The 27,963-nt window shown below is 37.2% G+C and overlaps 1 protein-coding gene and 1 long non-coding RNA gene across 3 annotated transcripts in view; both read right to left on the reverse strand.

The window, feature by feature from the left end:
• LOC116661992 overlaps nucleotides 1–23,362 on the reverse strand; it is a 287,826-nt gene extending 264,464 nt beyond the window's left edge. For both annotated transcript variants that reach the window (XR_004317958.1, XR_004317957.1), the window contains exons 1-2: nucleotides 23,184–23,362; nucleotides 21,152–21,239 (exon numbers count right to left, since the gene is read on the reverse strand). This is a non-coding gene — a long non-coding RNA (uncharacterized LOC116661992). The remainder of the gene's footprint in view (nucleotides 1–21,151; nucleotides 21,240–23,183) is intronic.
• A 1,789-nt stretch (nucleotides 23,363–25,151) lies between these two features.
• On the reverse strand, nucleotides 25,152–27,835 carry NAP1L3 (nucleosome assembly protein 1 like 3). The gene has a single exon (XM_006193803.3). It carries the CDS (start codon nucleotides 27,462–27,464, stop codon nucleotides 26,028–26,030), a length of 1,437 nt encoding a protein of 478 aa, XP_006193865.2. The 5' UTR covers nucleotides 27,465–27,835; the 3' UTR covers nucleotides 25,152–26,027.
• Between the last annotated feature and the right edge of the window lie 128 nt (nucleotides 27,836–27,963).

The following is a 27,963-nucleotide window of genomic DNA, read 5'->3' on the forward strand; positions in this document are numbered from 1 at the left end:
AAATGAAAGAAGCCAGTCTGAAAAGGCTACAAACTGTACAATTCCAACCAAATAACATTCTGGAAAAGGCACAGCTACAGAAAAAATAAAAAGATGGTGGTTGCCAGGGGATTGGGAAGAGGGAGGGAGGCAGGAATGAATAGATGGAGCACAAGGGATTTTTAGGGCAATGAAATTATTCTGTATGATACTATAGTGGTGGCTACATGTCATTATGCATTTGTTAAAACCATAGAATGTACAACATCAAGAGTAAAACCTAATGTAAACTATGGACCTCGGTTGGTAATAATGTGCCCATGTTGGTTCGCTGATTGTACCAAATATCCCACACTGATGAGGGATGTTGAGGGTAGTAGAATATATATGTGTTGGTGGGGAGGGCTATGTGGAAACTCTGTATTTTCTGCTCAGTTCTGTTGTGAACCTGAAACTGCTCTAAAAGAATAAAATCTATTTTTATAAAAAGCATTCCCAGTAATACCACGAACACCACAATGATGTTTCTCATGTTCAATATATTCAGCATTGTAAAGGTAATGGTTAATCCAATCAAAAAGAAAAAGGAAGCGATAACACATAAATATTGGAAAGTAAGACACAAAACTGTGATTATTTGCAGACATTATAATATCTTCCCGGAAAATCCATGAAAAGTCTAGTTGAAAAGCTGAGAAGGAATTAGCTTTCCTGTAGGCCAACAATAACCAAGTTGATAATACCATGAAAACAAATCACATTCTCAATACCAACAAATAATCTTAACTGTCCAATTAAAAAAACAAATGTGCAAGATACATAAGAAGAGAACAACAGATCTTTTCTAACAAATAAAAAAAAAAAAAACTCCAGAAAAATGGAGGGATAGGACACAATCCTGAATGGGAAGATTTATTACTATAAAGAAGTCAAATCTCCAAAATTAATTTATACATTAAATTTCATTACAACCAAACATCAAGGTAAATCTTTGAACTTCACAGATTAATTCTAAAATTTATCTAGGAGGGAAAATGAGCAAAAAATACACCAAGAAATTTTTCAAAACAGCAACAGAGGGCACTTTGTTCTTTGTAGTGGATTGAATGGTTGTCACCCCAAAAGATACGTCCACATCTTAATCCCCAGATCCTGTGAATGTTACCTTATTTGAAAAAAAGGGTCTTTGCAGAGAGAATTAAATTAAGAATTGTGAGGTGAGATTATTCTGGTTTGTCTGGGTAAGCCCTAAATCCAGTACCAAGTGTCCTTATAAAAATGAAGAAGAAAAAAATGAATGAAGCAGAGACAGATTACAGAGACAGAAGAGGAAACGGTCATGTGCAGATGGAAATAGAGACTAGAGTGATGTAGCCACAAACCAGTGAAAGCCTGGCACCACCAAGCAGGAAGATTCAAGGAACAAAATCTCCCAAACAGCAGGACTCCCTGGTAGGAGGGTGGCTCCGCCAACACCTTGATTTTGGACTTCTGGCCTCCAGAACTGAGAGAATAAATTTCTGTTTTGAAGTCACCCAGTTTGTGGAAATATGTTATAGAAGCCGTAAGAAACTAATAAACCTTCCAAAGATCAAAATATATAATAAAGGTATTAGTAATTAAAGTAGTATGGTACGGGCACAAAATAGAAAAAGGAGTTCAAGAGAAAACAGATTCACTTATATATAGGAATTTAGTGAGTGATAAAAGTGCTTATTCAGATAAGTAGGGAAATTATGGTGTATTCAATAAGCTGTACTGGGGCAGTTGGACAACTATTTTTTAAAACAATCAACCCCAAACTTAAACCAAATACAAAAATAATTTCCTGATGGGGTTAAAGGCTTAAACATGAAAAGCAAAAAGTATTAGAAGAAAATGAAGACTTGTTTATAATCTTGATATAGGAAAGGGCTTTTCAGGTACAGGTTGTAAAGGAGAAGAATGAGAGATTTTGTAGCAGTTGACATGCTGAGTCCAGAAAATATGGGGAAGAGGAAAGGACCAGGAAGAGTCAAGACAGTCTAGAAGAAGAGTAAGTTGGAAGGATGTACCCTACCAAATATCAACATTTTAAAAAGCACAGTTTGGGATTACCTAGTAAATTGAATATATGCAGACCTTATAACAGCATTTCCTGTCTGAGGTATACTTTAAAGACTCATTTACATATACATCAAGAGACAGGTAGAAAAATGTCTATAATTTTGTTCACATAATAAATACATGAGACAACCTAAATGTCCATTGATGGTAAAACTTATAAACTGTAGCATATTCAGAAAATTGAATTCAATAATGAAAATCAACTACCGTTACATGTATTAATATGGATACATTGCAAATATATAATATTAGACAAAAAAAACAAGCCACATAGGAATAAATAGATGTGACAGTTAATTTTATGCATCACCTTGGCTGGGCCACAGGGTGCCCAGATATTTGGCAATAGTTAAAAATAAGTGAGGTAGATCTGTTTGTTTGTATTACCGTGGAAAAAAACTGATAAATGAAAAACTAAGTTGCAGAACACTATGCACAAAACATTCCCATTTGTGCAGGAGATGCACATACATACAGATATTTGTATGTGTTCATATATGTATGCGTGTGTGAGAGAGAGAGAAAGACAAAGAAGGCAGGTAGGTAGGTGTGAGTGCTTCGGTGGGCAGATAGACAGATGTATATATTTGATTTGCACATAAATGTATGTACTAAGGAACCATTTGAAAGGATACACACCAAACTTAACAATGGCTACCTCTTAAAAGAAAGAGGTAGAGAAGACAGTAAGGGATGACTTTCATATATTATTCTATAGACTTCTGAATATCTTACAGTGAAGATGTTAGTATAGTACTTGCCTAACAAATTTTTAAATTAAAATAATAAAGAGGATATGGCTTTTCAGAATTTGAAATGGAATCAAAGTGCAACAAATGCCATGGGACTCTAATAGTGTGAAATGGCTGTCAATGAAAATGTTTTAGATGTGATTTAAAATTAAATCCGAATGATCAATCATGCCTTCTCCTATAAGCAATGAAAGCAACAAGATTACATTTTTAAAAGTGGGCTCTACTTTCCTGTCATGATTCTCTAATTTGACAGTCATCTCCTTTTCAGCCAAAACCATCATTAATGACCAGACCAATACTCTTGTCAATGAAACCAATTAATCTTATCTCACATAACATGACTGCCCTTAACAGATTCATCCTGCATTTGGAACTAAGATTCAATGCTTTCTTTGTCTCTAACCAACAAATTTTTCAACATGAAATCATCCTCCTCTTATTAATTTCTCATCTCAGTGTCCAATTTAGTTTAATAATAGACAGACGAAGTCACATAAAATTAATTTTCTGACCCGAGATTTTTATGTGAACCATAAATTAATAGCAAACCTTCCTTAAGCAAATCTCAAAAATAAATAAGTTTCTCTTTCTTTTTAATTTTTTTGTTCTTAACTCTTGGCCAGGACCTAAGTGAGTTGCTGCTAGAGATACAAATATGAGTGAGTTGTGGCCCTTAAATATTCTGCCGGGTGAGGTATGTAAGGCTTTTTAAAATACATGTTCCTTATTTAAAAAGGAAAACGTGATCATTGTCTAAATTTTGGAAATGCGTTAAAAAGTATAAAGAAAAAATAAAATTACTCAATATTGCACTATCTGGATATAATCTCCTATAACAATTGGATGTATTCTGTCTGGTCTTCAGTATACAGTTAGGATATTACTGACACAATTCTGTATACAGCTTTTGTTGTTGTTCCTTAGCATTATACTACAAGCAATTCTCCTGTTATTATAATACTTAACAAGCATAATTTTTAATAACTGCATAGTGTTGCACTGTAAATGTGGCAAGCAGCCAGCAATAGGGCAAGGCTTTCTGGGAATGCTCATATTTTTCCTAAATCCTAATAGAGTGTGTTGATGGGGTCGGATGAGTGGTGGGACTCAAAGACAGAGAAAAGCATCAGAATAGGATTGCAAAGCTGCTGGAGGGAAGAGAAACCTAACACTTTCTCAGAAACCCAAAGTAGTTCAGAACTACCAGAATACAGAGTTCAGATGGGAGTGACAGGAGATATCAGAGTGATGGACAGGAATCAGACCATGAAGGGGAAAGGCATCCTGTACTACGCAACAATGTGCTACGCATTAGGTACACTTTTGTATTATGCTGTGAAGGGTTTTATACTCTACGCTAAACATGTGAGATTTACCATTGAGGCTATGGGAGGTGGGGATGGAGCGGCCAATGGGAAATTTTAAGCTGGGAAGTTAGATGATTAGCTTGGTAATTTAAAAAGTTGCTGCAAAAATTATGTTTATAAAGACATATGAAACTAGGATATAATATTAAGAGAAGTAAGTAAGACAGTCCTACGACAAGTTGGAGGCTTTTATTCCCAAGACGGGGTGGCATATTGGGCGAATTAGTTATTTGTAGAAAAACAGAAAAACAGTTCAAGAGGGGGTGCTGTTTTGAGAGCCTTTGGGCAAAGTCTCATTTGTGAGTGGCTTGGTACCAAAGAGGAAGAAGGGAAGGGAGAGCAGTGGAGGGTACTGAGAAGGAAGTGGTCTAAAGAAGAATGTCAGACATTGTGCTGTGGATGAGACTCTTGTGATACCCCTTGAAGAAAACCTACAAATGTCTGATTTTAGGGTTGGACAAGTTCATTTGAATGTACCCCTACACTGGAATCTCAAAGGCAAAAGAAGTTAGCCAGCTTTAAACTGATTAAAACAGTATGTAAACACTATGATCAAAAACTATGTAAAAACATAGAGTGATGAAGAATTTGAAAAACAAAACACCAAAAAGGAACAGTGGTTATCTCTGACTGATGGGAGTATCTCAGTTTTTCTCCTTTATATATTTCTGTATTTTCCAGTTTTTTTACAACAAACAAACATTTTTGCAACCCTCACGAATATATAAATCTTTGAAAAAGTGTCTAGACTTGGAGTCCTCAGCATTTAAGCTGCAGATTAAGGTAGGTGTATGGATGAGCTAGTCCATGAGACTATATTAGATGCAAAGTCCCCTAATAACAATCTTGAGAAATATTAATACTTAGGAACAAAGGTGGAGAGACAGCAAACCACCAAAAAATTCTGATAATGAGCAGCCAGAGAGGTAGAAGGAGTAGGAGTAATTCCTTTCATCTAAACAAGGGAAAACAAGAATTTCAAGACAGGAAGGATAAAGGATTTCAATTTCCACAGACTAGCAGTCAACGAAAATAAATACAGGAAATGGCCTAGAGGACCTGGTGATTCTGGGGGCCTCTTCTTTTTTTTCCCCTCTAGTGAAAACACAACCACATTTCTTGAAAAAGGAACCTTCTTCTATTTTATCCTTACTTCCCACTAACGCTTCAATCCATGGCAGTCTGGCCTCTTCCAACATAAGTCTACTCTTCTTTCTCCCTCTTTCCTCACTTTCTTTTTTTTAATATTTTATTTATTATTATATTAATTATTTTTTATTTTGGCAGGAGGGGGAGGTAATTAGGTTTATTTGTTTTCTGAGGAGGTACTGGGGATTGAACCCAGGACTTCGTGCATGCTAAGCATGCAGTCTACCACTTGAGCTATACCTTCCCCACTTCCCTCACTTTCAACAGGCAAACCTCAACATTTTATTTATATATATAAATATATGTATATAAATTTAAATATAAATAAACTTGGTTATATCTCAATCCAGCTCAATGTTTAACAGTTCTTTGTCCAAATAACTTGACTTTAACAACTAAGAGTAACTTTTTTTTTTACCATGTAAGTCATCAAACAGCACATTAACACACTTAACATTAGTGTTTCTAATGACAAGATTACTACCTTTGAAATAAGCTGCCAACAAGGTACTTAGTAGTAACTGACCTTACTTCTCTGGAATTCTATTCATATGGGAATATTGCTTTAGTGAGATTTGGTTTAGATTTAGAATGTGCAGGTGAGCTGACAAGGCTTACTGACATGCCTCTAGACATATGGCTTCTTTAAATATATGTTAATGGATATATATATATATATGTTCCTTAATGGAACATGTTTACTCAAAGAAGGGATGAAACATAATCTTATACATAACTCTCAGAAAAGAAAATAATCCCTGGCCTGTTTTGTTGTTTTTTTTTCAGTAGTAAGAGAAGCCAGCGCCACCCCCACCTCCACTCCATCTCTATGCCTTAGCCTTTTTACACAATTGCACAAATACATCTTTCTTTAATGATTTGATATTCAGATATTAAATATAGCCTTTTTCTAGCCTTTGTAAAAACATACCAGAAAGCTGTACATTATATCCATTACACTTTTGTTGATTTTATTATAGATAGTCATAATCTAGTCATATTATCCCATTAACAAGCGCATATTTTGTTTCAAGCATGTTAATGGAGGATAATTTCTAGCAGCCTGGTCAATCTGTTAGAACTCTTCTTAAAGACCAAAGGACTTTCGAACTGGAAAATTTCATCATCAACCAGGTGGGCCTGGACCAATCAGAGGCAAATCAAACACTGAAGTAAGAAGATCAAGCAATCTGTACCAACTCAAAAGCACTAATTTAAAGCAGTGTAAGAAAGGATCAGAGCCTTTAACTCACTTGCAATACTACCTCCAGCTTGTTAGAGTCCTTCAAAGTCTTTAGTAAAATCAGTAACATCAGACATGGTCTATTTTTGTGGTTGCCAATCTTTTGAGGTGAGGTTACTTTATATTTCCTGGAATAGCTACCATTCCCTGAAGACCACCTTTACCAGGCCTTTTATATGTGTGCATTATCTCATATCCTTACAACATAAGATAGGCATTTTTTCTTAATCTACAATTTAAAGATGAGGATCCAGAGAGGTAAGACGTTACCCCAAGTCATAGAGCCAGTAAACAGTGGAGGTATGAATTTGAACTTAGAACTTATTGATTCTGGGGCCTGAGCATCTGGCTACTGCATTGTACTGAACCAGTGAGATTCCTGGGTTCCTCTGAAGCCTGGCCATGCACATACCAACCTAGGGGGGAAAAATCAATTGTCTGGAGAAGGAGAAAGGCATCTGAGGTTCCTTGAGTTCTGCTTCCTGTGAGCACTGTCAAAGAGGTAACAATCCTGGAGAGGAAATGACTGTGGGGTGTGTGAGACCCTCGGCACAGGAAGTCATGCCTCAGCAAAGATTCTTATGTCCAGGGTTGGCACTAAATCAGCTGTCTGCCTCCCTACATGACATCACTCAGGCTAGGATAATGGGCATCTCAGTGGTATCTGTATAGTCAGGTAACTGAAGACCAGAGTCTCTCACCTAAAATACTGGTACAGTTTAAGACTCTAAAAGTATGACATAAAATCTATAGAATAGAGAACCTTAAACAGAGAGTTTAAATTTCCACCATCCCCTGGAATTGAGACGAAAAAGCAGAGATTATGTTATTATAGAAAATGACGTGATATTTCTGGCACACTGAGTCCATCCATGCCTCCTCTACTTATTTCTACCTGTAGTGTCACCATATATTCCATTTAACTAACACAGCATGTGAGGTACTAAGTGCTGAAGTGCTTAGCACTGAGCACAGAACTTGACACAGAGGAAGTGCTCCATTAACATTAGATGAGCACATATCAGAGAAAAATAAACACCTTTTGAGTAGAGTTAAATGTATGGGTCATACTAGCTAATCATTATCTCTCTCATATAACTCAGTTATTTCAGCATAATATTAAAAATCCCACATACATTTTTAAAGACAAAGCTTTAAAGCAATGAACTTTTAAATCTGATTTCAAAATAGGGTTTTCTTTTCAAAATTCACAAGTTGATGTCATATCTACTCTGAATATATTACTGCCTATTATAAATAAGCTTATTAAGAACTTACTCTCTTAGTGGTATAATTTAGACATAAATATATATATAATTTAAACACGCTAAATTCAACTTGGTCAACCTACAACGCATATATAACTCAGGAAAATATAAAGAAATCGAACAGTTTAATGTCATATAGTATTCATTAGACTTGTATTCTAGCAGTATAAAAAGAATTATGGGCAACGATGTGTGTGTGCTGTTAAGCTGAGTCCGAATTATTTCAGCCCCATTCATGGTATTGAAGAAGTACTCCACAAATGTGCTCCATATAAATAATGAACTGAAGCTCACTCCTTCCTTGGAAATGCACTTTTACTCTGTGCTAAAAAATGGTATTTAACTATAAACTATACTTTACATGTCATATTTGAATACTGAATTTTATGATTTTTACACTAATTTCATTAAAATAAGAACAAACAGTCCCAGATCTGCACCTCTTGGGGAGTGATGGAAATGTTAGCTCTCTTGATTGTGGTGGTAGTTTCAGTGGTATATACATCTATCAAAATTCATCAAATTGTACATCTGACATGTGTGTAGTTTACTGTACCAGAATCATACCACAATGAAGGTGCTTTTTAAAAAAAACAACAAACAGTACAGAAACAGTAACAACAAGAATGTACAACAAAGTGTATCAACAAACAGCAAGCCCCTCTTTCCTCACTCAAGTAATTACTGCTAACAGTTTCTTGTGTATCCTTCTGACATTTCTGTATTGCTATTTAACTTTTCACACATACATAATTTGTTTCCTGCCTCCCTAATTAGATGCTGAGCTCATTAAGTACAGGGACTGCAGCATATACTTCTTCTATATTCCACATAATGTCTAACTCTGTGCTGGACACCTTGTAAGTATGCAATAAAAATAACTGCAGCTGTGATGGTTCTGTTGACTCCGTTAAAAAAGGAGAAAAAAAATTGCAAGCCACGCAGAATATTATACCAAATCAGTGCAACATGCAAGGCCAAGTAGTGAAAATCTTTGTTCAGTAATCTCAAGGTCACAGTACTACATTAAAATGATTCATTTTTAAAAATTTAGATAGAGAGGCACTCATTCATTCCTCAAATTTGTGCAGAGTAAACACCTGGTTGTATTCTGTGGGATACACAGAAGCACAACCACCTCATGAAGTAAGCATAATTATTATCTCCATTTTATAGATGAAGAAACTGAGATATAAAAAGGTTAAGTATTTGCCCAAGGTTATGCAATTAGTAGATGCCCAAGTTGGAATTCAAATTCAGGCAGTCAGCTTCTAAAGTCTACCTGCCCTGAAGGAAAGGAATAGACTTGAGAGTTGGTATAAAGGAAATACTAGAACATGTTTAGCAATTCATTCATTTGACAGGGGGCAGGATATGAAAGAGAAGAAGGCAAAATGATTGGGAGGCTTTTAGCCTAGATTTCTCAGGAAATAATTTGAGATAATTTCCAGATGAGTATTCAAAAACACACATCAATACTGAATGTCATCCCCATACAAATATGAAAAGAAGTGTTATTAGGGATGATTTAAAGTTATAAAACATAATACTCACTCACTAAATAATATTCCTTTATTTTTCCTGTATCATTCTACTACCCATACAATTATACTGGGATTTTTACATCAATAATAATAGATAACTAGGATATTCGTGGCTAAAGTTCATCTTGTTAACAGATTCACATGAAGCAGATTAATAAATGATGATTCCCTTTGCTCAGAGGTTAAAATCTTGCCAAGCTCACATAATCATGGTGGGATCAAGTGTCTGCCAGGCAAGTATTCTTTCCTGCAGATTCTAAGCATTCAATTCCACATTAACTGCTAGAGTAGATAAAAACAGCAGAAAACCCCAGCGGGAACATGGAGAACAATTTTCTTGTACCAGTATACTTTCTGGGTCAGAGTAAGTGTTATTTCTTCCTGATATTTAGGGAGCCTTTATCTTATTAAAGGTTATCCAGTAGTTCTTCAGAAATTGCATATGCACATCTGAGGGCCAACAAGATTGAAAGATATGTCACCACAGAGAAATTACAAGAATACTGTGACTTTCAGAGACATTGACAAATATGGAACACCATGCCAGAATGCCTGTGTATGTTCTCATAAATGTACTTGGTGGCCTCTGTCATGTGAAAGAAGCCAGAAGCATCTCGCTCAATTGGATAACAATTACTGCTTGGAACACCCTTCCTCTCCACACTAAGGTATCTCCATCAATGTTTCTCCCTAAGTATCAATGTTTTCCCTTTATGGAAAAGCCTATCACTTGCAGAGAGCTGGTGAAAGGCAGGGCGGGGGGGGGGGGAGCCAAAGTGATATTTGATGGCACTTATTTCTTTGAAATGCTTCTGATCTGGAAAAATTCAACTTGAACACAAATCTCTATACAAATTTGTACTGTAGAGACTTTCAGAAAGATCCTGAGTCCCAGCTTCTAGGAATAGACTCACTTACTCCCAGTGTATTCCATACAAGGAAACGCTTCTGCGAAACAAAATATCCTCATCATGGACGTATTAGAGGATTTAGAGAAGATACGTTGTTGTTGTTGTTGTTAATATTATAAAGCTACATCTGCACAGTGACACACACTGGGTAACAGGATAGGACTAATATATTCAGCCATCTTGATTTGTCATGGTCCAGCCAAACACTGAGGATGGCAACAATCCATAGATAAAAACCGCAGTGCCGCCTACCCAACCCAGTCATCTTAGTGGGTCACAGAAAATAAGACCTGCTGGCCACATTCTTTAGGCAGAGTTGATAGTAGACAGCAGAAAATGTATTTTGACAGACACCGTATCTCTCATGAAATATTCATGAAAATGTTTTGCTCAACAGGCACATTACTTGCCTGGAGAAGATCTCCTATCACAACATTTTTGTATTTTCATGTAGGTGGCCAAAATCATGGTCTGGGGCTGTTATGATCAAACTGATTTTTTTTTTCAAATAATAATTGGAAATACATTCGAACCCAACACTCTAGAAATATTTGAGCTAGTAATTCCTAATTAATACTCTGGTCTTTTTGCTAAAAATGTAAATTCCCTGCCTTCTAACAAGTGCCCCACAATAGACTCAACATAATGATATGAATTCTTTTCCACTATGGATATATGCACAATTTAACTGCAAAGGTGAATAAATGGTATAAAGAATATGGCCACGGAGACATGATCCATAATTGTATATATTCCCTAGTTTTAAACGTGCTTCTCTTCTCTAAGATGACATAACTAATAACTGGAGAAGCAGTACGTATTTGGATCCCAAGTCTGGGTTACTCTTGAGTGAAGAATGTAAAATGGGTATGAATATGTTGCTAAGAATACTCTTCTGTGTATGCAAATAAAATGTTTTTAAGCTTATCCATGAATGAATTTTGACTTTTGTAAAAATACAAGCAGTGGTCTACTTGAGCAACTGGAATGCAACATCATTAAAAAGCTACTCTTTGCTTAGAAACTCCTCAAGGACAGGGGCTTCCAAGAATGAGTCTGGCCTTTACACTGTATATTGGAAAACTACTGTTCAACAAAATAGTGTATCTCCAATCTCTCTCTCCTTTAACCCAGAACTACACAAGCAACCAACAGGGAAAAAAATATCCTAACATATCAGAGAAGTCAGAAATTTCTGTGAGGGATGCAAAGGGAAGGCCTATATGAAAATGGGAACTCTCACTGAAAGAATTATTACCAAATACAGTGCAAATGCTTAGCCCAATTTCCTGCTCTCCAAGAGAAAGAAAGTGTGCAATTAATAACTTTTTTAGGAAGAAATACAGATCCTTACACAAGACTGATAAACTAAAGAAAGCCTACAGGATACTAGACAATAGGTAAAGAAACAAAAAATAAAGTAAGGGACCTATACAAAAAGGGAAAAAAATTCAAGATAAATGCAAAGTGTTGATAATATTATATTAGATACTTGAAATTTGCTAAGACACTAGAACCTAAATGTTCTCACCAATCAATCAATCAATATCTGAGGTAATGAATATGTAAATTAACTAGAAGGAGGGAACCCTTTCACAATGTATATGCATATCAAGTCACCACAATGTACACTTTAAATACCTTACAATTTTGTCAATTATAGCTCAATAAAACTAAAAAATAAAATTAAGAGTAGAAAAGGAAGGCTGAAGAGTTGCTGGCTTTGAAGATGAAGGAAGAGATTCATGAACCAAAGCATGTGAATGGCCTCTAGAAGCTAGGAACACTCTTCAGTTGACAGCCAGCAAGGAAATGGAGACATCAGTCCTACAACCACAAGGAACTGAATTCTGCTAGCAACCTAAATGAGCAAGGAAATGATTCTCCTCTAGAGCCTCCAGAAAGGAACCCAGAACTACTGACACCTTGATTTTAGCCTAATGCAACCCATACTGGACTTCTGACCTACAGACCTGTAAGATAACAATTCTGTATTACTTTAAGCTGCTAAATTTATAGCAAATTATATTATCACTAATAAAAAAGCTAATGCACACAACTCAGATGTGGAAAGTAGAGGAAGAAAGGAGGGACATGTCATTCAGCTCCCTTCTAAGGAGATTTCCAAGCAGCAAATCCTCAGCTTAAAGAAAAAATGCAAATGGTGTTCATGAAAAGAAAATGAATGTCATCTCATTGGTCCTGAGTGAAGACTCTCAGTTATCCCCAATATCTTTAAAAGGGGGGATATATACAAACCATCTGTATTTGGCTTTGGAAGTGATGTTTATTATTATTAAAAGGAAAGAGATATTCTACTCTTTCTTCCTCTTCACTCTGAAAAGCCAATAATCAACAATTAGACATCTTCTTTTAGATCTGGCTCAACATCATTAGCCCTCAAGGATATTCAAATCAAAACCATATTGAGAAACCACTTCATACCCTCTAGAATGTCTGGAAACAAGAAGAGAGATAATAACAAGTATTCGCAAAGATAAAGGAAAATGAATCTCTCAAATATTGCAGACAGGATTGCAAAATGGTACATCTACTTTGGAATATAAAATGGTGCATCTACTCTGGCACTTCCTCAAAGGTTAAATAGAGTTACCTACATGACCCAGTAGTTCCTCTCCCTAGGTACACACCCAAGAGAAATAAAAACACATGCCCACATATATGTTCATAATTGTATTATTCATAACAGCCAAAATGTGGAAATGACCTAAATAAATGTCATCATGTCCATATTATACAGCAAAATGTGATATATCTATACAAAAGGAATATTATTTGGCCATGAAAAGGAGTGAAGTATTGACACATGCTACAACATGGATGAACCTTGAAAACATGACGGCAAGTGAAAGAAGCCAGTCACAAAAGACCGCATTTCATATGATTTCATTTATATGAAATTTCCAGAGGAGGAAAATCTACAGAAACAGATAGTAGATTAGTGGCTGCCTAGGGCAGGAGGAAGGGAGAACTGGGAGAAATAAGGGGTGACTGATAATGGGTACAGGATTTCTTTATGTGGTGATGAACATGCAGATTATGGTGATGATTGCACAACTCTGTAAATATGCCAAAAGCCACTGAATTGCATACCTTAAAAGCAAATTGTAGTGTTTGTGAACTATCTCTCAATAAAGCCGTTATTTTCAAAAGAACAGAAGAGCAAAATAATAACTTTTAATGGTTGAAGGAAGGAGAGAAGTTCTTGATTTTTTCTCTGTGATCCTGTAAAGGGGAATGAGGGCGTGTGGAGAGGAAAAATGCTGGGTTCCTTTTACTTCAATATTATTTAAAACAGAAAGTCATAGACTTGTCTCAGGTATGTGGCAACTACAGAAAACACAGCTTATCAATTACTAACAAGAGATCCTGAAGTCTCAAAGTGAAGAATGTAAAAAAAAAAAAAGGTATGAACTATGTTCAATATCAAAATTCACTCAATTTTGATGGCTATATTGGGGATGTTTTAGTTTTTTTCAGGCATTTTCTACCACTGAGGGTACTGCTGTTGGTATATTTTGTATCCTTATGAAGACATTGATCTCTGTTGGCTAGTTATTTCCTTGCTGGGATTTTTTAGAAGCAGATTAATTGGTAAATTTATCTTACCCAATTTAGAAGTAAAAACAATCCCTCTGCCTGGGACTTCCACTTCATCTTTACAGATTATAGTACATCTAATGATCCCCAAAAATGGTACAGAAAGAGAAGCCAAGGCAAAATTATTGATTTAGTCATCTGTCTAGGAAGCCAAAAGCAAGAGAACATGTGAAAAGAGAAGAGAAGGAGGAGACAAGGTAGACAAAGCTAGAGAGAAAGTAGAACACCAGAAAAAGTGAGAGATGAGCTGAGATAAAGACACAAAGAGAAAGAGAAGCAGTTGAAAAAGTGGCTTAGGTCCTGTAATTCAAAATCCTTTTGTTGGTTCACGGAAGGCAATTCACATACTCCACATAGATAAAAATAATCCAGAATACTACTCAGCCATAAAAAAGAATGAAATAATGCCATTTGCAGCAACATGGATGGACCTAGAGATTATCATACTAAGTGAAGTCAGTCAGAGGAAGACAGGTATCACATGATATCACTTATATGTAGAATCTAAAAAAATGAGACAAATGAGCTTATTGACAAAACAGAAACAGACTCACAGACATAGAAAACAAACTTATGGCTACCAAAGGGGAAAGGGGGTGAGGGAGAAACTAGGAGTTTGGGAATAGCAGATACAAACTACTATATATAAAATAGATAAACCACATGGTCCTACTGTATAGTACAGGGAACTATATTCATACCTTGTAGTAACCTATAATGGTAAAGAATATGAAAAAGAACATATATACATAAATATATATATATTTATACATATATATATATATCTGAATATATATATATATTTATACGTATATATATATCTGAATCAGTGCTGTACATCAGAAACTAACACATTGTAAATCAACTATATGCTTCAATAAAAAATTTTTTTTAAATCCAGACAGAGAAATATGCTATTATAATTGTTTTATCTGGAACATGGTGACTAGAACAGTTGTGGCAAGGATGGAGTTTCTGCTTAAGGAAATGAGTTTTTCTACTTTCCCATTAGGAAAACAACAGGCCTTTGACAGGGAAGGAGGAAGATACTCCTTTTTTCTCTAATCCCCAAGAACAATGGGAACCCTAGTCACCTGTAAAGAAGGAGGGGGTTAAAGGGTCCCAGTGTGGGAAATGATCTGGCACTTGCAACATGTGGTATCAGGGAGCACAGCCATTCAGGGACCTCTGAGCAAAGATGTCGACCATGGATCTCCGATGACTAGTTTTAAATTTTCCTTTTTCTGTCTGATCATTTTCTGCTGCTATTCCAAAAAAAAAAAAGCTTTGTTAAGCATGAGAGTCAGATATTAACTGTGTTTCAGGGATTTGCTTTGTGGTGTGATTGTGTTCATTCTTAGCATAACGTGGGTTGGGCTAAGAGGCAGCAGCATGGTCAAGCGGTTGTAAGATGGCACAATATGACTAGTGGAAAAGGCTGAAGCATTTGCTCTAAGAAAGAACTAAGTGACAAGCAGGCACACTTTTGGAACATACAACCAAGCATTGTCTAGTTTTTCTTGGAAGTACTTGGGAAAGGAAACTGGGTGGAGACTTGGTTACTTGGTTAAGTCAGTTAGGTTACATGAGGAAAGGAAGGCTGAGGCTGGTTTATTTGGGTATTTAAAGGGGAAAGTAGCCATTGGTGATCATACGAGGCTGGAAAAACTTGGTTTTATAGTAATAGTTAATTATCAAAAAAACAAAGGGAAAGCAGCATGGTTAGCTGTTGTGTGAACATGGATAGTATTTAGATGCAATGAGCCCAAGATTTCTCACCTATGAAATGAGGAAGCAGAGTATCTTAAACATTCTGTTAGTGTCAGCATGCCTGGAATAAGCGTTTTATCTTAAGGTGAAGGGAACAACACTTGTATGCATGCTTTTAGTACATTATTTTAAAAATTAGTCACCAATATTGCATAACTCAAATAAATGCCTATATACCACCTTCACAATTTCTTATTTGTTTTCTGATTGTACAGCTCCACATAACTGTCTATAATTCTAATATGTTCCTGTTTCTCCTGCTATATCTTATCTGATTACAACAGTAAGTTCTGATCATTAAATAAAATTTAGAATACCAAAAATCATGAATTAAATTACCTAAAACTCCATTACATATAGATATTCAGTATCAATATTTTTGTGTATGATATATAATTTACATGTATATGCATATATTTCCATATTTTAGAGACTTTTTTATTAAATAATTTATCTCGGTCACCTTTCAATGTCAGCACAGATCTACATTATTATTTTAAATGCCTTTGCATTATTCAACTGTATGAACATAAACAATAGCTTACAAATTGAATCCCTTCTTTTCGGACATTTAAATTGTTTCAGACACTTCAGTATTATAAGCAACACTGAAATGAACATTCTTTTTTTTTTTTTGCTTATTATTGTTTCCTTAAGATAAATTCTTTAAAGATTTTCTAGGTCAAAGAGTATGCACATTAGTAAGGTTTTTTTAATTAAGTATTGCCAAATAATCCTCCTGAAAATGTATACGATTAAACCTTGCCACTTGCAGCAAGTGATAGGGCATTTTCTTCACATTATAGAAAAATGATCAGGATTTTTTAATTTTAATTTTACTAACAAAACAGATAAATAGTAGTATCTCATTATTTTAATTTTCATCTTTTTATTAGTAGAGCAGGTGAGCATTTTTCATATTTATTATCCTAAAGACTAATATACACATAAAACTGTTTTTCTGAATTGCTTATTCATTTCCTTTAGAAGTGGTTTTTTCCTAAGTTTGTCATTCACCTTATATATTGCCTTATAAATGATGTTAGTATGGTTTTAAATTGAAAATATCAAGACATCCTAAAACTGGATGACAAATATCACCGATACTCTCTCTTCTACATTTCCTTAAGTACAAGTACCCTCAAAGAATTATCACAAAGCAAGCTGAAGACAGGCTAAGCGAAGGATCTTGAACATCAACAAATTCTGGCATTTAAAAAAAAATCACTCAACACATTTTTGGTGGATGAAAATTTGTTAATGTGCCCTGAGTAACAAAACTGACTCAACCACATTTTACTATACACAAATGCTTTTTGTTTAATAAAAAGATGATGACATTAGAATAATACAGAGATTTATGCCATTTTTAATATGAAGTAAGTGTTTCTGCATCAAATAAAACAACTAAATATTCTCTTTTCCCCTATAAATACTATGGTAATTGAGGTATGCCAATACCATTTGTGATCTCTTGCTTCCTCATGAAAGTGTCTTGAAATGAAAATCAAACTGCCAAGTTAATACTTCTCCAAACGTTTAGTTTAATACATAGCATTTGTTTTGTTGGGTCTTATAAAGTTTATTTTTATCACTAAGAATTATACTAGTGGGACTATTTAATAACACGAACTAACGAACCTAAACACAACATTTGAAAAGACCTAACTTATTTCCAAAACAGTTGTTCAGAAAATCAGCCAGGGATTTCTCTAAGCTAGAGAAGTTTTCTGATATTTTCCCATGAGCTGCTTAGAGATTGTTCATTTAGTATAGATTCAATTGCAAAGTCAGGATTCATTTTCATAAAGCCTCATCATCTATACAGGTTTTTTAAAACAACTGTTCTTTCTCTAGCCTTTTGGCATAATTAAATGCAACTGTAGTCTTCTCACAAAAGTTTCCAACAATTAATTGGCAACCTGCTGACACAGTAATCATGCTGTGAAAATCCAACTTTTCCAATATTTAAAAGTATATTACGCTTGTTGAAATGTTTTCCTAGCACACTGAACCTAGCCAAAAATAACAAAAAAAAAATTTAAGCTATATATTTGCTCCGGTGCATTTTTTTTTTACTTGTCTTTCAATCCAAAGACTGATGAACTCTATCAAAACCTGAATTACACTTAAATAATTATAAGTAATGCATCTTATTCCCATAATCCTTATATTTATTGTATTTAAAGGGACGTTTTCCCTTAAAGCAAGACAGGTTGGTATGAGTTAATACCAATTTCAGCAGACCTAACATTGTCATATTTTACCTGAAGCTGTAAATAGTGGTGACAGTTTTAGGAAAATATTACAAGAAAGATTTTTACTTTCCTCAAATTTCATTTCTTATGGGGTGCGGTGCAAATGTTTTAAGTAAGTGCCATCTGGTATGCCATTCATTGCTTTTTAACTCTTATGTTCTCTTAAACTTCTGCAAGCAATTCTTATAAAAAAACTTCCTGACCAAAGGAACATTTTCAGAAACCATGGCAAAAATCACTGATCTGTCTTCTAGTCCCCAGTTCATACCCAGGCCAAAACTAGAGGAGGTTGGGAGGAAAGTATGCCACACTGGAAATAGTTTATAAATCACTATCTTACATATAAATGCACATCTAGGGTCTGGAAATGGTCCGGTTGTATTCAACATTACTAAAGAAAAGAGTTTATGTAATAGACTTAGAGCTGGGCAACAAGCTGGGTAGAGTACTGACTCCTTCGAGGAATGGATAAAAACTCAAAAGGATTTCAAAGACTGAAAACATAGGGATGATGTAGGCAGGTAGGTGTTTACCAGGAATCAGTTCAGAGCTATTGATTTAGGAAAATCCAAGAAAGAACAGGAGCCGTTACATGAAATCCATGAAAGAGGATTTTCTTTCTTGAAGACAAACTTGGATGAGTTAATACCAATTGTAACATCTTTAATATCATGATACTTTACCTGGATTTACCAAGTAAAACTCAGTTATCCTAATTACACAATAATTATTATTTGAATGGTTACTGCAGGCCAAACACTCTGCTAAGTGCTTGATAAACAATATCTCATTTAAGCCTTACAATAATTCTCTGAAGTCGTCAGGAAACAGCCTCATTTTATAAATAGGAAAAACGAGGATTAGAGGGGTTAAGCAACTTGCATAAGGTCACACAGCCAAGAAGTGAGAAAGGTAGGAGTCAATACCAAGTCTGTTAGACTTCAAATCCGTGCTTTCATTCTGTATGATGTCCAATTCCTGTAAATGTCCCTTTGGGTTCTGCTCAAAGACGCTTAGGAATAAATTACTTTTTCAGCTTCATTTCCCTTCCTACACTTATTGATTTAAAGGCTCTTTATTGCTGCTAATTACAGGAAAACAGAAGGGAATAATAAAAATATAAGAAGTTGGATAGGTAAAAAATCTTTAATAGTAACGGATCACCCTACAATTCATTGAAATAGAAATTAACTAAGCTCATTCTCATCATACCCCTGAGTGTGATGGATATGACCTAGGGGCTAACCCCTACCCAGTGGTCTCACTAAGCTATAACCCTTGATAAGGTTTCTTAGAGATGAGCTACAAGTGGATTCAGGAGGCACTGCTGCTGGGTAAGATGGAATTCTTAGTTTTCCTCTATACATGAGCATCCCCTTTCCTTCTCTGCTGCTTCCCTTGGGCCCTATCTGGTCCCGAGTATGGACAAAGCAGGTGCTTCTCTAGTTGGTACAGCACGGTAGGGAGGTGGTGCAACAGAGCAGTTGATAACATGGACTAGAGCCAGATTGCCAACTTTAAAACCTGGCTTTGTCACTTACTGGTTGTGTGAGCTTGGACAAGTGACATAACCTCTCTGTACCTCAGTCTCTCCATTTGTTAGAGATAATACTTGTACCTAATTAATAAGACTAAGAATTATATGAATAACAATTTGCATATTTATGATACATAATAAGCATTGCATAAGCATTTTCTATTGATACTCTTAAAATTTCAAATTTTAGGAAGAAGGACTTTGTAATTTCTTCTTTCGTCCCTATGGGAGGTTCTGGCCACTGGCAGTCCTGTTTCCTTCCCACCAAATTTTATTCCCCTACAGAAGAGTCACAGATCAGTGATTAACACACTTGAATACTACTCAGCAATAAAAAGAACAACTTACTGATACAGGTACACCTTGGATGGATCGTATGGTTTTTTTGCTGAGAGAAAACAGGTCATTCTCAAAAGGTTACATACTATGTAAGTCCCTTTATATAACCATGTGTGTAATTTTTTTTCACTTCAAGACTGAGAACAAATTAATAGCTGCCAGAATTTAGAGACAGGAAGATTAGAATGAGGGAGTTTCCTTCTGGTAATGGAACAGTTTTGAATCTTGATTTTAGTGGTAGTTCCATGAATCTATACATGTGATAAAACTACACAGAACTACACACACACACACAGGAATGAATGTAAAATCTAAATGAGGTCTGTAGATTGTACCAATGTCAATTTCCTGGTTTGCTACACTTTGGTCGTATAAGGTGTTACCATTAGGGGCAGCTGGGTGAAGGGTACACAGGACCTTTCTGTACTATTATTGCAACTTTCTGTGGGTCTTTAATTGTCTCAAAATAAAAACATTTTTAAATGTTGATTAAGAATGCTTTTGTCAATAGATAGGGCTGGGCTAATTTACGTATTTGGCCAAAGCCAAATACACCAAACTGATTTTTCAGGAACACTGTTAAGTTCTGAGAATTATTAACAGCTGTGCTGCAGAAAAGTTTTCTGAGGTCAATACATTTAGAGACCACTACATACTCCTTCCCTTCTTGGAGATTCCCTTCTACAGTGCTCTGTAGTTTTCAATCCTGCCTATGCAGAATCATCTGAATAAAAATTAAAGACAGAAATGATCTTCAAATCAAAGAAATGGCCACAAGTCCAAGCCACACATCGGAAAGAATATCTTCCATTTACAATGACATTTGAACCAAAAAAAAAAAAAAAAAACCCCGCAAGCATCTGAGTTCATGCTTGCTTTTCCCTTAGGTGTTCAAGCCCTGAACATTTGATTTAGGCCTGTGGCAGACATCGAAAGCAGCAAGAAACGACCCCTAAGGGAAACAGCTCTGTAACACAGAATAAAAGGGAACTGATGTAAAGGAGAAATTACACTAGCACATCATTTTCATTTTCTGAGAGCCTCTAGAGACTGCTTCACTATGAGGAGACAGATGAGCAACAAGTAAGTCTCCAGATGCTGGCCAGTCCATTGAGCAGAAATTAACTACAAGATTGCCACAGAACACCCGTAACTCAAGGCATTTCACTGAGTCATGCTGACCTGTTCATTTCAAAGCTGGCACTGGTAAGGGCTAAGAAAGGAAAGAATACCAAAAACTGAAGAGAGAAATGGCTTCCGGCAGAAAATATAGCAATTTGGAAAGACAAGGATATGAGACAAACCTGAGATGAAGCTTTTGAGATGCTCAGGCTCATTTCCTCCCACCTCTTCACATATCACACTTCAGCCAACAGTTGCCTCTATTCAAAGCTGCAAAAAAAGAGGACAAAGCCTAAGCACAGATGATTTAAAAATAAGAAGCAAAACAGCATAAGCAAAAGGCAGACAAAGGAAGAAACTGAAGAACAGATTCTGAAAAAATTTTTTAAAGTCTGTTTTAACGGTTAAACTGTAAACTTCTACTGAAGGCTATAAAAATACTTGATTAAATAGAAAGACACAGCTTGTCCTTGGATAAGAAAAATGAACATGGTATTTCTGATTCTCTGTAAATGAATCTACAAATTCAAACAAACCTTAATCAAACTATGCATAGGCTTTAGGGAGGGAGCCTGAGAAAAAGTGACAATGCCGTTCACCTGGGAAAATGAATAGGTGAAAAATATCCCCCCAAAATCTTAAAAACAAGTTTTATCAGGAACTATCCTTACCAGATAATATAGTGCATATGAGAAATTTCTGTTTTACATGCACTGATATAGAAAAGGTTCCAAAATATATTAAATGAAAAGTGAAAGACATAGAACCATAGTTATGTTAAAGATATAGATATTTCCTTTTCGTAAAGTGTGGTTATCTTTGAAGGTAGAATTGTTTAAAATAATTTTTATACCTTTCAGTATATTTTCCAAATTTTCTATAATTAAATTTTATAATCAGAAGATGTAATAAAATTATAATAAAGTGATAACTTTCAGTGAAGCATACTGCAAAGAAAATATACTTAATCACCTTCGTTTACATAACTTATGAATAAAAGATGAGAAAACAACTTGCAAACACTAGCTTTTATTAGCAACACATTGGAAAGTAACAACTTCATTATGTTTATTTTTTTCTTTATAAATCCCTGAGTCAAGAAAAATTCAAAAACAAGCAATCTAGGAGACTTGATATTAACGTGTTATTTTTAAATTTTAATTGTATGCTACTTTATTCAAGTGATAAAAATCTGTAATGTACCAAAGCATGACAAATAAGTCACAATTTATAGCACGATAATGAAGACACACTTGGTCCAAAATGACTTAAACTCTTCCTACTTCTGAGGTGGAGGCAAAACACATACATGAATTGGCTCTTTAAAGTACTTTTTTTCCCCCAAGTAAATATTAGCTTCAGTGAAGAGTTCTGATAATTTCCCAGTTACTCTCTAAAAGCCATGTGACAAAAAGACATCAAAAAGACTAAACTACATAGATGCTTTAGAGAATTTGCTGTGTCCTGCATCTCTTGTAAAGAAGTGTACTTCTGGGGGTGGAGGGATAAATTAGGAATTCCGGCTTAGCAGATACAAACTACTATTTATAAAACAGATAAACAACAAGGTCCTACTGCATAGCACAGGGAACTATATACAATATCTTGTAATAGTCTATAACGAAAAAGAATATATATATAAATGAATCACTATGCTGTACACAGAAACCAACACAACATTGTAAATCAACTATTTCTCAATAAAAAGAAGTATACTTCTAAATGCTATGTGTTTAATAGTGAAATATTTCGTTTTTAACTTAAAAAATATACACCACAAAAAAAAAACCCACAAAATATAAAATTTGAAGTAATACATAACCGTGCTTAAGTTACAGTGCAGGCTGTCCTAATACACGCGCTGGTGGGCACAAACACCTCATCAAGTGAAGGTTTCCCCTTTTTTCAAGAGCCTGCAATTCCTTTTCAAATTCGGCTTCTATCTTATCACTGGGCCGCTGAAGTTATTTGAGCGCAAGGACACCTGGACCGTGACACCCTGTCAGAATGGGAGCATTTGCATCATTTGACTATCCGTGTGGTCCTTTCCTTCACTTAGCTCTAGAAGTTTCTTCCATTACCTCTTCAGCAGCCCCTGCTGCTGCTTAGGAAAGCCTGTCCTTATCTGAGTCTGTCACGTAAACGGAAAAAGGCAAACTTTTAGAATGAGGACCCGGGACGCTCAGCGCCCGATTCGGGGTGGGAAAAACTCACAAAGGAGAAGGCGGGGACGATGGCAGCGGCGGAGGAGGTGCCGACCTCTTCGGTGGGGCTGGGGGCAGAGAAGGGAACGACTGGCCTCAGCCTTGAATCTCGGCAAAAGGAAACAGCACTCCCCACAAGAAAGCACGGAAGAAGACCTCGCACAACTCTTCTCACGCCCCTACCCACGGCCCGCGAGCTTCGCTCCCAGCCGGCTCTTCTTTCTGACATCGTTCATTGGCTGAGCGAGTATGATGGACAAATCTGCAGCCCAACGAACGTGCGAGCCCATCGGGTTTCCAGGCTCTGGTCACCTTTGACTTAGCCTAGGTGGTTGAAGCACCCACCGCCCACCGCAGGCATTTCCGGAATCCTAGCTTTACTGATGCAAAATCCTAGCTTTACTTGGCACCTGCCCGCTCCCCAGCCCCCAGACTTACGAAAAAGGTAAAAATGCCAATAAGCTGTCTTTCTAATTAGCTTTTTTACACCCATCCAACTTGATTTCAGCCAAGAACGTGTGTAAAAACCTTATCAATTGACGGACAGGGAAAAAAATACACCAATCTACCTGCAGGGCATACCCTTGTGTAGTGTGCTTCTGAATGATTGATATTATCTGCATTTCTCCTTCTGTTTTGCAAATATGCTACAATGACATGCTTTCCTTTAATACCAGAAAGTACAGAGCGGGAAGGGGCTAAATACTTGAGGAAGTGTTCTAAGACGCAATAAGGATGTTGCATTCCATGTAGAAGTTTTAAGGGCTCTATCTGTGATGTCTGACATACACAGTATATACCCGATTTGAGAACCTCTGCAGCAGTGAGCCAGGTACACACTATTTATCATAGTCTTCGTTTTGGCACTGGCGTATAAATAAATCTGCTGCCACATCTCCTTGATGTATGCAAAATCTAAGAACTATAAGGCATTCTCAGAATTGCAGTGCTATTGATAAAAGCAAGAATTTGCTTTCTGATTTTGTATAAATCATAACCTAAATATCCAAACATGAGTGATTGGTTAAATATATATTCCATGGATTAAAATATGTTTACGTTTATGGACAGGGGGATTATTGTTAAGCAAGGATAAATGTTGATACTAAACTATATATATGGTGGGATTTGGGAAGACTGTTACATAATTTTATGCCTAGAGACCCAGAGATTCCCAAATGCCATCCTCCTCCTGCCACACCTCTTTCCTGTAAGGTCTTGAAGGAAAATATATGCAAATGGGGAAAGGCAGTTGTGAAATAAGGTATCATTTGTTGTGCTCATGACTTGGTGCCCAGTGTAAAACTCCCTGGTAAACTGAGTTTAAGAGGCCTCTTCCTCACCCGAAGTTCAAAGCAAAATCTCAGGATCAAATTACTCTGTAACCAGCTGCATGGAGCAGAAGTGGTGGAAGCATCATGTCACCTATAAGGAAAAATAAACCCACTTCGCAGTGAGACCTCCTCCCAAGTTACTGTAGAAGGTGGGCCTGGGTCATTTACCCAACCTACTCTTGGAGGTGAAAGCAATAGCTTATATAGATGTCTTTGGTGGGTGAGGGACTTCTGCCTACCTCCCTTCCCCAACCCCGATTCCCTCCCATCCTTTCTGCTCCCCACCCTCCTTCCTTTCCCCTTCTCCCTCCTCCCTTCCCACTCCCTCCTCCCTTCCCTCCCTCCCCTCCCACCTCTCCTTTCCCTTCCTTCTCCCTCCCACCCTCTTCCCCTCCCTCTCCCTTCTGCCTCCTCACTTTCTATTCATCTACCCTACTCCCCCTTCCCCCTTCCTCCCCCCTCCCCTTCTCTTCCTCCTCCCCAGTCCCAGTCACTTGAATGTATAGCCTCCAAAAAAGAGCTAAGATCTGGGAAATGCATGAGAATGTTAATTATAGTTATAATTTTTCAAATGTCCCTCTTCCTCCCGATTCTCTACTTTTTCTATAATAAGCACCCATTTTTTTGTAATGAGGAAAAAATGGTAGATTTTTATAACACGATACACTTTATTTGACATTTATTTATTTTAGGTTGCAAGAAGAACATGAAAAAAAAAAAAAAACCAAAGGATGTAAAGTGATCATTTCCAGTGAAAGGCAAAATAGAACATATTACAAAGAAAATGTGGTTAGTACCTTTAGTTTACAGTTACACAGTATAAGAGGAGCAAATTTCTTTAAATACTAGGTCATATTAACACCTCAGTGGTAAACAGTAACTTCGTTATGCTTAAATTTGTAAACCACTATGTCACATTAACAAGCTCACAGTCATATCATGTATGGTCTTGATGGACATTATCATTATTAATTGTATATTAATCTTTTTTCAAGCAGTCAAATTTCACAATGCACTGTTCTAGTTAGTATAATACTGTATTTCTATAGCAAAGTAATGAAGGCACAGCTAGTGCAAGCAGATTTAAACCCTTGGTCTTCTGGGCTGGAAAAAGAAAAAAAAAAAGACACTTGCATTGATACTTTAGGAACTTTTTTTTTCAAGCAAATATTTGTCTCAGTTAACAATTCTGACAGTTTTCACAGCTGCATTCTAAGAGGAATATGACAAAAGGATTTCACAAAAATCAAAACTCTGTAGCACCAAACTCACATGCTTTAGATAACTGACAGCAGTTTACATATTTTGAAGAATATTACACTACAACAGGCTAGATAGAATAAACTGATACTTAGACACTTTAAGACAATATTTTAGGCTACCAAGAAAATATGAAAACACAAGACTGTGTGAAATACTAGTGTTAAGGTTATAGGGCAGGTTTTATTTTCCCCCCAAGGCTATATAAACCTGCTTCACTCATTTGAGATTCTTGCCAATTCTTTCAGGCAGCCTCTTTTTTATTTTCGATATTTTCTGTTTCCATAATCTTTACCAACATCATAGGTACCCTTGACTTCTCCTGTATAGTAATAGATTGATTTCAGGATGACGTTATCATGTAAAATCTGACCAATTTCAAAGTCCTCATCCAGGATAGCGTCTTCTCGTGGTTCAAGCTTTCCAATCGTAGGAATCTCAGGAGGGCTAAAGAAATTGAAGAATGATGCATTAGGAACCACTCTTGGCTGGATTTCAACTTCTCCAGTCGCAGTCATGCGACTCCGGGTGGTCGTCACTGTAACATCCTTTCCTCTTCTCCAATCTATTTTACAGCCTTTGCAATCTTGGATTTCCCATCCCCAAGAGAAGAAGGGATCGTTGTGATCTGGTTTTGACTTTATTATGTATGTCTTGGTCAGCACCTCATTTCTGAAGTATGGATTGGGTAGGAAGCAAAATTCAAATGTGTAACTTATGGGCCGGCCAGGTTTTGAGAACTTCAGGCTCACGTCCGACAGGAACTTCAGAATGGGCTCATCATACTTCTGAATCATGGGCCCCAGCTTGTCAACATTCTTTAACACAGTCAGCCAATAGTCGGGAATGCCTTTAGGATCCTCTCTTTTAGGCTTTCCCTTACGAGCTCTTTTAAGAGCTCTTTCTTTAGGCCTGACCTCAGGAACTCTTTTAGGAGCCTCTTTTCCCACAGCCCTTACCCTCACCTCTGCTGCTTTGGGCTGTTCTTTATCTTCTGCCTTTGCCTGGGGGGCTTCTTTAAGCTCTTCCTTCCCTTCAGGCTTGGCCTCCAGAACATCTTTGGACTCTGCTTTTTCTTCTGCTTTGGCCTCTGGATTTTCTTTAGGAGCTTCCTTCTCTTCAGCCTTGACCTCGGGGTTTGCTTTAGGGTCATCTTCTTCCTCACCCTCCAAGGCAGGCATTTCACTGGGACCTTCTTCCTGCACCTCCTCATCACTGCTGAACACCTCATCCTCTGAATTCCATTCATATTCTTCTTCCGTAGGCTCATATTCTGCATTGATGATCTGGAATCGCCGATCATATAGAGGCCTATTGAGTTCGGCATATTTTCTTTCAAGATCGTGAATTGCCTTTAAGAACAGGGCGTCTACCTTGTCACATTCATCTTGAATATTTCTGAGCGCCTGCACACGATTTCTAACTGCCCGAGGCAGCTGATCCACGAAACTTCTACCCGACGGAGCCCGCCGCGCCCTTCTGGAAGGCCCAGGTACCCTCTTCTTTCTATAGTAGCGGCTGCGGCTACTGCTGCTGCCACTGCTACTGCTGCTGCTGCTGCTGCTGCAACTAGTGCTGCTGCTAGAGCTGCTGCTGTCAGATTCTTCCCCAGAATCGCTAGAGGAGCTAGCCATCATCTCTTCATCAACCCCCTGGGCGGCAGGTTCCGAGACCCTGTTCGGATCCGCTTCTGCCATTTTTGCAAGCCTGCAAACCTCTGAGGGTGGTGACTACCGCCGAGACCGCGCGCCCAGAGATGGGCAGAAAATGACTCACGGATGCTTGGGTGGAAGCGGCGGAGGCCCGGGCTGCGGAGGCGGCAGCGGCGAAGGCAGCAGTAGCTCAGGGCGGGGCGGGGCTGGGCTGGGCTGAGGCGATCGCAGCAGAGGTGGCACCGGCGGTGTTGGCCTGGGCGAAAGCGGAGGAGGCAAGGCCTCTCCTGGCTGCAGCTGCGGCAGACAGACGCGTGCCGCAGCCGAATGGCGCAGTGCGAGACCCCACGATCTCTTCACGGTTTGGATAGCGAGCCCCCTCCCCTCGTAGTCAGACCTCCCGTTAATTTAGTTCCCAGTGTGCCTTTAGCTCGCCCCTCATTTGCTGGCCAAGTTTGATTGATAGTCACTAAGCCCAATGAGTGACCAAACGCACCGCCCCCCTCGAGACTCCGCCCACCTTCCCAGGCGCTCCTTGGTAGCA

This window comes from Camelus ferus, chromosome X (genome assembly GCF_009834535.1).
Source record: "Camelus ferus isolate YT-003-E chromosome X, BCGSAC_Cfer_1.0, whole genome shotgun sequence".
Classification (NCBI taxonomy): Eukaryota; Metazoa; Chordata; class Mammalia; order Artiodactyla; family Camelidae; genus Camelus; species Camelus ferus.

Bases quoted from the DNA above. Each gene is read 5' to 3' on its own strand.
- NAP1L3 (XM_006193803.3), bottom strand. From the start codon at position 27,464: ATGGCAGAAGCGGATCCGAACAGGGTCTCGGAACCTGCCGCCCAGGGG.